The 11,571-nt window shown below is 53.2% G+C and overlaps 5 protein-coding genes across 5 annotated transcripts; 2 read left to right on the top strand and 3 right to left on the bottom strand.

Moving 5' to 3' along the window:
* Positions 1-514: 514 nt before the first annotated feature.
* On the bottom strand, positions 515-1,621 carry AYO20_10306 (hypothetical protein; the record flags this gene model as incomplete). Its single annotated transcript, XM_022648564.1, has 1 exon — positions 515-1,621. One exon carries the CDS (start codon positions 1,619-1,621, stop codon positions 515-517), a length of 1,107 nt encoding a protein of 368 aa, XP_022495442.1.
* Positions 1,622-3,028: 1,407 nt separating this feature from the next.
* AYO20_10305 (NADH-cytochrome b5 reductase 1) lies at positions 3,029-4,089 on the bottom strand (the record flags this gene model as incomplete). Its single annotated transcript, XM_022648563.1, has 3 exons — positions 3,029-3,807; positions 3,873-4,027; positions 4,085-4,089. The coding sequence occupies 3 exons, from the start codon at positions 4,087-4,089 to the stop codon at positions 3,029-3,031; spliced, it is 939 nt and encodes a 312-aa protein (XP_022495441.1).
* A 788-nt stretch (positions 4,090-4,877) lies between these two features.
* Positions 4,878-5,606, top strand: AYO20_10304 (hypothetical protein; the record flags this gene model as incomplete). Its single annotated transcript, XM_022648562.1, has 2 exons — positions 4,878-5,001; positions 5,071-5,606. The coding sequence occupies 2 exons, from the start codon at positions 4,878-4,880 to the stop codon at positions 5,604-5,606; spliced, it is 660 nt and encodes a 219-aa protein (XP_022495440.1).
* Positions 5,607-5,713: 107 nt separating this feature from the next.
* AYO20_10303 (hypothetical protein) lies at positions 5,714-6,730 on the bottom strand (the record flags this gene model as incomplete). Its single annotated transcript, XM_022648561.1, has 1 exon — positions 5,714-6,730. One exon carries the CDS (start codon positions 6,728-6,730, stop codon positions 5,714-5,716), a length of 1,017 nt encoding a protein of 338 aa, XP_022495439.1.
* A 467-nt stretch (positions 6,731-7,197) lies between these two features.
* Positions 7,198-9,111, top strand: AYO20_10302 (hypothetical protein; the record flags this gene model as incomplete). Its single annotated transcript, XM_022648560.1, has 1 exon — positions 7,198-9,111. The coding sequence occupies one exon, from the start codon at positions 7,198-7,200 to the stop codon at positions 9,109-9,111; it is 1,914 nt and encodes a 637-aa protein (XP_022495438.1).
* Positions 9,112-11,571: the final 2,460 nt, after the last annotated feature.

Here is an 11,571-nt window from a genome sequence, read left to right as displayed (position 1 = left end):
TGAACTGCCCATGATGATATTAGATAGACATACTATATTAATACTACAGCTTGCATATACCGATCAATCTGGTTTTGTCCATCGTGGGTGTGAGTCCAAGCTCTTTGCGTTTACTAGACCCAGTCCCATTTGAGCCGGGATGAGCATCGTTAAACCACAGCAAATGGACTTGCAACTCCATAAACGTCAAAACGTAGTGGGAAGGGGTGTTTCTAGGAAGAGTACACCCTTGCCCTTTTCCCTTCTCCGTCGTTTGTCGAGAATAGATCGATAGACCGGAAGGTGTGTATCGAGGTAAGTAGGTAGGCATGTAGGTGCAAGTTCTATATATAAATCGGGAAGGGAGACGAATTAGATAGGTAAAAGGGAGGGTTGGCTGGGGACGGGTGGGAAAAGATTCTGCGATACATAGCCATGTATATCGCTGGCTAGTTTATCAGATATATATCGTTATACTTCATATCACGTACATCTTCGTTATGTCAACATCCATATACGTCCTCTTTGTATATCCTCAGAGCAGCCAACTGGAAGTCGTGGCTACCGACCAGGTCAACAACAGACATAGAATACTCCACGGCGAGTTGGCGGCGGGAAACCAAGCAGGCGGTGCAACAGCAGCGGCACTGTTACTGCTACCGCTACTAGAACTTGCACTCTCGCCCTCGCGAAAACCGTCCTTCTCGCCGCCAAGGTACTCGGCGCCGAGGAGGGTTAATCTGCCGTCGTCGTCGAAGAGGCTCACCTCCTGGCCGGTCCACTCGTTGGCGTCGTCGCCGCTGCTGCGGAACGCGCCGAACCAGGCATACCTCGCCACATAGGCCAGCCCGTCCAGGTACGGGAGGGACTCGTTGAAGAAGGACGTCGTGGCGGTCTCGTCCGCCGAGGGGATGGCGAACTCGGTCACCCAGATGGGTTTCGCCGGGTACAGGTCGTGCAGGGTGCCCAGCCACGAGGCCATGCCTGCAAAGTCGCCGTACCAGTGCGCGGCGACGAAGTCGAAGGGGCAGCCACCTGCGGGCCGGAGCTTGAAACACGACGTGTTGAATGACCGGAGCCAGTCGAGGCCGTTCCCCGACCCTGTCGTGGCTGGCGGCGAGATCTGGAGGTTGTACGGCGCGGCGCGCAGAGGCAGGACCGTGTCGATGTATACTTGGGCGGCGTGCTCGGGGGACGAGTCACTCCCGCCGGACGAAGTGTCGCCGTCCGGTTCGTTGAAGGTCAGGACGTGGGAGATCCTGTTCCTACCACCGCCGCCGCCGCCGTTGTTCCTTCCGGCTCCCGCAATGGGGATCCCCGCGCTGCCGTTCAGGATGGATTTGATGGTGTCGACAGACGCCGCGGCGTCTTTGGCTGAGTGCACCATGGGCACGAATTCCGTGTTCCATTGAGTCAGCGAGCCCGAGGGGCCAGGCCAAGGACTGTAGTTGTAGTACCACGTCAAGGGTGAGTTGGGTCTGGTGAAGATGTTCGAGTCCGAGGCGGAATTGTCGGTCGCGATGTAGCAGAGGCCGCGTTTGGGGGAGGTCGAGTTGGTCGCTGCTCCATGTGAGAGTGGGACAATTGATAGGAGAAGAGTTAATATCGTTGTCGCTATTTGATATGGATTTGACGGTCTCATCTTGTCCTTTTCAAAACAGGGAACTTCTCTATATGTGTGTGCCGTATGTGCGTGCCGTATGTGCGTGCCGTATGTGTGTGTGGTGGACGAGGCTGAGATGGAAAAGGGGAGTGACGTTCTTTTCCGTAACACAAACTCCTGCGAACCACCGAGCAAGATATTTCTGCTGATATGTCTGTCTATGTATATTCCTCCGTGGAGCCTGGCTTGTTGCTTTCGTCGCGATTTCCAAGGGCAATGATTCCACCCTCGTGTATAGATGATGTGCGCGCGTTGTGCCTTAGTCAGGGGTGGTTATGTCGAAATCTCGCTCCAAACAAGGGGTATCGTCTGTGCATATAACACAACAGCAAAGACAAATAAAAACTAAACGCTCAAACTGGGATAGAGGCACAGGGTTGACGACAACTGCTAGGTAGATGACTGGCTAAATGGCGGACTTGTTTTCGGTTTATATGTAATTCAGCAGATTCGAGAGGCTAAAGAGAAAAGTGAATCAAGACATGGACAATATATGGCCGATCCCATCATGAATTAAGAGGGTAAATCCATCCATCCCACTCTCATCATCACATACCTTGCATACCTGGGCAGATTGCGAACCTACCCTCTGAACGAGTTTAGCGGATCCTGTGTCCGCCAGCAATCGACAGATTCGGGGGCAACATGTGGTGGTATTGGGTACCTAGCTAAAAGGCAGGTCCCGCGATCGATTTGGACGATGGAAGCACACCATGCTTGCTCGATTGACGGGCTGATTGATTGATTGATTGATTGATTGACTGATTAGATTCAGGGTCTGGCTGGCTCCATGGATCGCCCAGAGCTTGCGCCACGTTTGTCGTTACGTGTCTCTCTTAGCTCCATAGCTAGGCTTGCTAGGTAAGAGGTCCTGAGGCGTCGAGTCTGAGAGCTCGAGCGCCAGGACGGGCGATCACCGTCGGTTGGCGCAGGTGTAGTCGGTACAAAGGTACAAACAAGTATTCCTTGATTTGTAGTCGGTGACAACAAGGCATCAAATGGTGGTGACGGGGAAATACAAGGTTGACGTCATAGGCTGAGATGATGGAATGTTGGAGGATCAATGGGCGTCGACGACGATCTGCACAGCCACCGCAGCCACAACACTCTACAAGTTACATTGAACATCGGAGTCACTGCCGCTGCACCCTGGACTGATCTTCCAGTAGACTTGCACTCGAGGGTTTGACCAGGTAATCTAACCACAAGCTCCTATGCCGACAGCGCTGGACAGTGACAACTCAACACATGGCCAGCTTCCACCTATGCCTCCATGTTTTGTTGGCAGACAAACTCCAAGAAGCGAGGACACCGCGGGCGCGCAGTCTTGCAAGATCCATAAATCGACCCATAACCCGTCTAAAGACTCCACCACGCTGATCTTCTCTAGAAGCAAAACACCTGGTCTTCCAGTTTACTGACAGGTCGAGCCTTTTGATACCCGAGGCTTTCCGTGGCTTTCTTCAGTGCGCTCACCATGGGTGGAGGACCACAAATCAAGATCTTCATGTCAGGTCCTGGAGCCGGGAGTTTGGCCTTGATCATGTCCGCCGTCACAAAGCCTACACCGCCATTCCATTTCTCGGGGGGATTGTTCAAGACATAGTAGACGGTGAAATCAGGGTCTTCCTTGTCCAAGGCATCAAGCTGTTCTTTCAACAGGATATCTTCGGGGTTGACATTGGCAAAAATCAGATCAACCTTGGTGGTGTCATTCCCTCCGTTGCGAGGCCGACCGCGGTTGATGGCGCGGATGATTTGCAGCATGGGTGTGATTCCAGTTCCACCAGCAATCATGCCAATACGTCTGCACATGTTCGGGGTGTAGACCATGGCTCCTTTGGGGCCGCGGACTTTCATGGTATCACCAACCTTCAAGGTCGTCATATGAGCACTGATGTTGCCCTGAGGGTACGCCTTGATCATGAGCTCAAAGAACCCTTTGTCTTCGTCGGAAGAAATGGGGGTATATGACCGCACCACCTCTTTATCCGCCCCCTTGGGTGTTGCTGCCAACGACATGTGCTGGCCAATGGGGAGACCGAGGATGTCCGTGGGTTGGGGAAGGTCAAATCGGTAGATGGCCACATTATGCGAGGTTTTGGTGATTTTGGTCAACGGGAATTCTTGGAAGACGTCGGGCTTCAGGACCTTTCTTGAGGATGCTGTGGTTCAGAAATGTCAGTCGGGAATCTTGTCTGGGAAGGGTGGTAAGCGCAACATGACTTACGAGTCAAGCCCGTGAAGATCTTGTAGCCTCCAATGATGGCAGCGATGGCGACTGCATAAGGGACATAGTCTCTCTTGACGATGGCGACCCCGACGATCAGCAGCACCGAGGGAATGTACACCCCATTGATGTTGGCCTGCGAAAAGGCTGCGTTTCTGAGAAGTGAGGTGAGCGTCGGAAGAATTCGACAGAAGATACTGCGAAGCACCTACCCCATGGCTTCAAGATACGCGACAATCCCAATTCTTGCTATGGCCCTTGAGCAGAAACAGGGGGAAAAAACACCGCGAACAAAGGGAATTTTTGAACCGTGTCAGGAGATTATTTTGTGGTCGGGGTCAAAAATATAACTATCGGAATTGGGGAAGTTCTGGACTTGTGGACTTGGGAATTGTTTTTCGGGAGGCCGCTGCGGTGAATAGCGAAGGACGTGGGGCTGTTTGGCGTAGCAGACAATGTGGCCTGCGCACGCCTGCGAAGTTGTCCCGGGGCTTCGCTAACTTGTTGCCGCGCCCTGGTGCCTTTTGCCTGCATATGGTGACAAAGTGCGGGGTGTTTCCGATGGTAGAGGGAGTTGATGGATAATATTAATTCCGCATGTCTGACAAGAAACCGGGAAGGCCACGCACGCCCACGGTGCCCCCACATGCCCTCGATGCCTTCTCAGCCCTCAGGCCTTCTCCCAATGCTCCTCTCGATTCAATATACATCGGATGTGGCCACGAAAAAAAGACACCGCTGTCAGACTGGGCTATTTACCCCCTTCGGCTTCGCACTTCACACTTTGCAGAACTTTGCGGCAGTCCACCTCGCCGAGCAGCGGAAGAATAGCGAACGTCGCCTTCGGGTCTCTTCGTAGCTCCATCTGGGCGCACAAACACCCGACACACTCCATCTTTGGTCAACTGATCCCGGTGAGAGACTACCCTCAACGGAACCCCCCATCGCCCGCCCAGCAAACCTTTGCCCCTTGCAGACGACCAAGCTCAAACGCAAGCAAGAGCCATGGCTTCAGAGCCCGACAATACCCCGTCCCCGTTTCCTCTGACAGCTGTGGATCGGTCTGTCCTGGCCATGACCGATGACCAATTCCATCCACATACATGGGAAGAGTTGAAACAGATCATTGGTGTGTGCTCCGCCGCACATGGTTCTATTTGATCGACATCCCTGGAATGTTTCTGACTGATTTCGACAGCTGAGCACAACCTCAGCGTCCTGAAAAGGTGGCCATCCGACTTGAAACGCTACATCAAGTGGTCAAGCCAAACAAAGGCTACGTATGGCACGGTCCCTAACTTTGTCATGAGGGAACGACTGAAATGGACTCCGTTACCTTCGTCGACGCCGGAAACGGGTCCAAGGTTTGCTGTCAACAACCCTATCCCATTTGCAGACCAGGCAGATTATAAGATTCTGCTTAACGACTGGCCGTATGGATTGGCGCCTGGCATTAGGCACATTATTGTGTGGCTCAAGACCCGGTTGGAATCAGAGCCAACTAGAGGCGACATGACCCCGAAATCCAGACAGCAGGTCGAGGATTTCATTCAGTCTACCTTTGTGGACCGAGTCAAAGGACTGCCCGGTGAGCAGGAAAAAGTCATATGGTTCAAGAACTGGACCGAGCTGCAATCCGTGCCGGGAATGGAACATGTCCATGTCTTGTTAAGAGATGTCCCCGACGATATCATTCGAGAGTGGACAGGCGGTGATCAACCTATAAACAATTAGACTCTGCAACACAAATAGAGGCGCAAGTCCGGTATGATAGATGATAGATAGATGGGAGGACAGAAGCTTGAACCAGCGTTTCACTCCAGCTTCTTGAAAACTTTTCTTCACCCTGTCTGATCTCGAATTTCGTTCCATATGGCGTCGAGCACCTGAAAGACTGCTGTGACCGCTTTCACGGTCTCGTCATCGATTTCCATGAATCCATAACGTTGCTGAATCTTGTCAGGGTGCCAGCGAACCCGCTCCGTCTTGATAGCGCTCGAGAATGGATCAGTCCCCTCCGAGACCTCATGGGCAGCAGTGCCCTTTCTGATGAACCGTTCAATTTCTTCCCGATTCATGTCTTTACGCCTTCCTGACTCGACGGGCCACGCAATTTTGTTGCGGAGGAAGAGCTGCTCGCCAATGTTTTTGCCCTCGCCCCTCGGCCGATCTTGAGCAAGATCCTGAAGGTCTGCCCACCGGCGCAAGTAGTCCTCCCATAGACTGTGCCACCGTTTGCGCTCCTTCCGCTTTTCGCCTCGGCGGAGATTGGCCTCGATCTGCGTATTGAAGATATGGTCATCATGACGGGACTGCCTCTCGCTCTCTGTTCTATTCTCTTCGTCACGTATCCATTGTTTCTCCCGTTCTCTTTCTCTCCTCTTTTCCTCCTTTGCGGCTTCGACCCCTTCCCAACTCCTTTCCCACATTTTCCGCCGGACGAATTGCGCATATTCCTCGTCAGTCATGCGTTCCAACTCCCCAGTCTCTTCATCTTGATAGGTATCCGCATAGTTGTGGATGGGCTGCCCATAGACGCCTTCCCAGAACGCCGCGCCTTCGTCGTCTCCGAGTGCGTCGAACAGCGATTCTCGAAATGCTTGGTCGGGCGACAAGTAGTTCGACGGGCGTTCTTGTGGAACCGATCCGTGTTTGGTGGGCTCTGACAATCTGTGACGTTTCCTGTGCCTGCGTGAAGAATCGTGGTCCTTCCGCCGCTTGTGACCGCGTGAGTCACTGTCGCCGCGATATTCATCCCCCCTCCGGGACTTGAAACGGAATCGTTTCGATCGTTCTCTTTCGCGACTATCTTCTGCCTGTGTCGCTGTATATGACGGGGGATCTGGTGCCTCAGACATGGTTAAGCAGCCTCATCTATCATCGCACAGTATGCATTTCGTGGTGTTTGTGTAGGTGAGCACAGCCTCATGTGTAAGTTTCATGACGCAGTTGGGAACGTGGAGAGATGAAGGATGAACGACGCAATAAATTTAATCCGAGCCGAACGAGATGCCAAGATATCAAATGAGTGACTCAAAATTTGAGGCGGTTCGGTGGCAGTGGAGAAACATAATTGACTCCCCCTCAAGGGAGGATGTGGTGTTCTCGCCTCTGTCGCAACCCAAAATTTTACAGCTGCTCGAAAGTCACATCTATCAAAACCAGAGAGATCCAGCATATCCGAACACTTTTCAGCTTTCCACAAACTCGTCAAGTTGGCCGATCGAGCACAAAAAGACCAATCTCTGCTGCTGTTTACGCTCTAGCGACTCAGCAACGACAACAACAACTGTTTCACAGGCTCACTCCAGCGGCAGAACCCACAATGGCGGGACAACTCAGTGGGAAAGTCTCCTCGCTGACGCTGGAGGAAATGGGGAAGAGCAAGAACCCTATGGACTTTTACCGACAACACATCGCCGAGAAGCTGGTTCCCATAGTCAATCGACCGGCAGCGGAAATTGTCCCCTTGATCCAATGGACCACGACTCTAGACAAGGGAGATTTCACTCTGGCCGTCCCTGCATTGAAAGTCAAGGGTAAACCGCCGCAAGAACAGGCAAAGGAGATTGTCGAGGCCTTTCCCTCGACAGAAGACACCTTCGTCACCGTATCCCAGGCTGGCCCGTTCGTCCAGTTCTTCGCCAAACCCCAACACCTGATCAGCATGACAATCCCTGAAATCCTGACTCATAAGAGTGCATACGGCTGTAAAGTCAGCAACGGTCTGAAAGACCCGTCAGACCCTTCAAAGGGCCAAAAGAAGCTCATCGTGGAGTTCTCGTCCCCGAACATCGCCAAGGAATTCCACGCCGGTCACCTTCGGAGTACTATCATAGGTGGTTTTTTGGCGAAGCTTTACCAGCGAATGGGCTGGGATGTCTTGAGGATGAATTACCTAGGAGATTGGGGTAAACAATACGGCCTCCTGGCCAACGGCTTCAAGCAATTCGGTAGCCAGGAGGAATTAGACAAGAACTCGATTGCGCACTTGTTTCATGTCTACGTCGAAATAAACAAGATAAAACTCGCCCAGGACGAGCCCATTAATGAGTTGAAGAAGGAGATCAAGGAGAAAAAGGACAAGGGAGAAGACGTGTCGGCCCTAGAAGCAAAACTTGCACCTCTCGTGGAAGAAAGCGAAGACGAAAAGGCCCGAAAATACTTCAAGAGCATGGAAGAAGGGGACCCCGGGGCTTTGGCACTATGGCAGAAGTTCCGGGACATGAGCATCAAGAAGTACCAGAGCACGTACGCCCGGCTGAACATTGAATTTGATGTGTATTCTGGTGAGTCGCAGGTCAAGGCCGAGACAATCAAGCGGGTCCTGGATAGTCTGCTCGCACAGGGCATCGCAGAGTATTCTGACGGCGCAATCCTGATTGATTTCGCCAAACATGGCGCCAAGAAGCTCAACAAGGCGATAATCGTACGAAAGGACGGCACAGCTCTGTACCTTACCCGAGACCTGGCCGCGATTTTGGAGCGATATGACGAATACCACTTTGACAAGATGATTTACGTGGTCGCGGATCAGCAGAACGAGCATCTTGCACAACTGTTCAAGACTACCGAGATCAGCGGACATAAAGAAGTCGCAGAGAAATGCGAGCATATCTCCTTCGGCATGGTCAAGGGCATGAGTACCCGAAAAGGGACAGTCAAGTTCCTCGACGATATCATTCAAACGGTCAAGGACACTATGCTGGAGGTCATGAAGAAGAACGATGACAAATATGCCCAGCTGGACAACCCAGACGCAGTTGCCGATGTGCTGGCCATTACTGCTATCATGGTGCAGGACTTGTCAGGCAAGGTTCGGAATGGTTATGAATTCAACATCAACCAGATGACGGCGTTCGAGGGCGATACAGGTCCGTACTTGCAGTATGCGCACGCGCGACTTTGCTCGATTGAGCGAAAAGCCAATGCGGACCTCAGTGCTTTGGGCTCTGCAGACCTGTCCTTGCTGAAAGAACCCCACGCCGTCAACCTGGCTCGTTCGCTGGCACAGTACCCAGATGTGGTGCTCAATACGCTCAAGACTCGAGAACCAGCAACTGTCCTCACTTATCTGTTCAAGATGGCGCATGCGCTCAGCTCGAGCTATGACCACCTGCAAGTGGTTGGCAGCGAACCTGAGCTGCAGAAGGCTCGGTTGGCACTGTACGAGGCTGCCCGACAGGTGCTGTGGAATGGCATGACTCTCCTGGGTTTGAGCCCGGTGGAGAGGATGTAAGATGGAGTGACACGCAAGGACAGACGTTTCAAAAGTTCCGTGAGTGAACGGGTGTTTGGACAGGGGTGGTCCTCGGGCATCTCGGCGGGAGAATCCGGGCTGGCATTGCTGAAGCTGGATCGAAGGATTTCGACCGTCTTCTTCCACCAGCATCAAGTTCGGCTGTTGAGTTCATGCAACAAGACAACTGCAAGCAGGGGTGGCCGGTTGACCGGGGGAGTTCAGACAAGGGGTCGAGGCTGATAAGGACCTCAGAGCGGCTGCAGCGACTTAGCCTGGCGAGGCCGCATTTCTGGCGTCCGGGGGATTCGCACCGCGATGTACTAGTAGTAGGTAGACTTGTTGATGAGGATGGTGCAATCCTACTCCTTTTTCAAGGCTGAACTGAAGGAGGGGTGCATTCGAACGTAGACAATGTTGGGTTTAGTCAGGGCAAAGTCTGGCTGCCAGCGTCACAGTGCGTTGGGCAGCCACACCTATCCTGTGCCCTGCTCACCTCGTCGCCACTATTCTGTAGCTCCACTCCGTCCCTCTCTGGAGGGGTAAAGCCGTTTCTCCTCTTCTGGTATCGGATCGAAGATGAAGGAGGAATCTGACAACAGCGATTCACTGCTCGCCGCGAGTGATTCAGGCTGATAACAATGGGTAGTTCTCGTCATGAAACACGTCCCGCGACTTGAGGACAGGTGTTCTCGGTTTCTGTGCCCTAATAGGTCGAGTTATGACAGAGTTGCAGGCAGAAGAGTTCAATGGATGCTCGGATGGAGGGGTAAAAGTAGTGTTTGATAGAGAGGGGGGTCGAGAATGGGCGGCAGCGAGCAGCCTGAGGCACGCGCACAGGAGCATTGGAGCATCAACACCATCATCTAGTGGACAGCATCCACAATGCCCTAGCACCGATGTCAGCATCAGCATCAGCTGCGAATCTCTTCACGAGCAACAACTGCGTGTAGGCTCCCCGCGTTTTCTCCTGGCCACCAACAGGCAGCTGTGCCACAGGCCATTCCAGGGTGTTGTATCACAATGCCATCCCCTCTGAGAACACCCCCCCATGCTCCGGCCTGACACTTGGAAGCTGGTGGCAGGGCTCGAAGAAACCCAGGCAGATACGCCATGGATCCGTGGGCTGCATATGCAGTCGTGGGCCTGGTGTTGATTTGATTTGGCTATCCCGAACCTCTTCTGGAGAGGGGGGTGGAGGTTCTCTTTGGCTGAGGGTTCATGGGCTGTAAACTGGAGTTTGGTCGACACCTCCCCGTCGTTGATGTTATCATCGACAAGAGTTCCCTGGCGGAGCGTGGAGTGGAAGCGAAGCGAGTTTGCTGGAGGCAACAAGGGTGGGATGAACGGAGGACAGGAGTGGCAGAGTGGCAGACAGACCATCCATCGAGTGGATATGGAGCGTGCGGTTGTAGCCTGCAACTAGCAAGCGACTTGTTCGATTTCTGCTGTTGTGGGAGACACCCTCGACGTTCGATGTGCTGAATGGCTCTCAGGCTGACCGGGGATGTGGAGGTTGGGCAGCTCATTGGGCTCCATCTTCCATTCAGAAGGCAGCAATCCTCACGACAACGCGCATCACGCAACTAAAAGGGCTGCCGCTTACACCGGCTCGTGGTGAAGGGTTTGAGGAAATCCTCAACGCCGGTCGGCGGATGCGCCCAAGGGTCATGACACCCTTTGGCTCTTCGCTCAAGACCAGTCTCTATTCGTCTTGCCGCGCCATTTTTTCTCTTTTCCCTCTCTCGAGGAAGGGACCCTGGCTCTGGCCAAAGTGGCTGTCTGGGAACAAAAAAAAAGAATCAAAAATTCAAACCAAGCGTGTCCCCCCGAGTCTTGTTCGTCATTCCGCAGCTGGTCACCAGTCATTCCTACACCCATCCACCATCCCACCTTAGTTGCCTGGCTTTTTTGGCACACCTCGTCCTCTGCTTCTCGCTCTGGCTCTCCTCTCGGTCTCTCACTTACTCACCCTTCCTACACGTACAGACACGTACACCCTCTTTCACATCCTCCGGCTGCCCCTCGCTCCTCCGCGTTGTCTGCCTAGAGCCACGCGTAGTGGGGTTGACACAAGAATGACTCCCTTGCAGAAGAATATCCCCAGCAGCAAAAAGCGCCATTAACTCCTCCGTCTCCTCCCTCTCTTCATTAAGAATCCTGTCGAGCATCAGTGGCAAGCTCTATCGTGCGAAACCTCTGTGAGCTGTGGCTGATCTCTGCAGTCGGCCTTTCCATTGACAGGCGCGCATATTGGCCCGGCAAATCATCATCGCACACGACTACTACCCTCATCCGAGATCGTCGTCGAGGCGACGGAAAACCCTGTGCCCGTTGTCCCCTCCTCTCACGCAGGCAACAGTGTTCTGTGCGACCGGAATCCTGCATTTGCCATCGCCCAAAGTCATTGTTACGACACTCGGAGGTGGAACAGAACCTGAGGCAACCTGTAACCTGCGG

Source organism: Fonsecaea nubica, assembly GCF_001646965.1.
Source record: "Fonsecaea nubica strain CBS 269.64 chromosome Unknown Scaff108, whole genome shotgun sequence".
Taxonomy (NCBI): domain Eukaryota; kingdom Fungi; phylum Ascomycota; class Eurotiomycetes; order Chaetothyriales; family Herpotrichiellaceae; genus Fonsecaea; species Fonsecaea nubica.
Note: the sequence above shows the minus strand (reverse complement) of the source record. Positions and strands in the feature narration are given on the sequence as shown.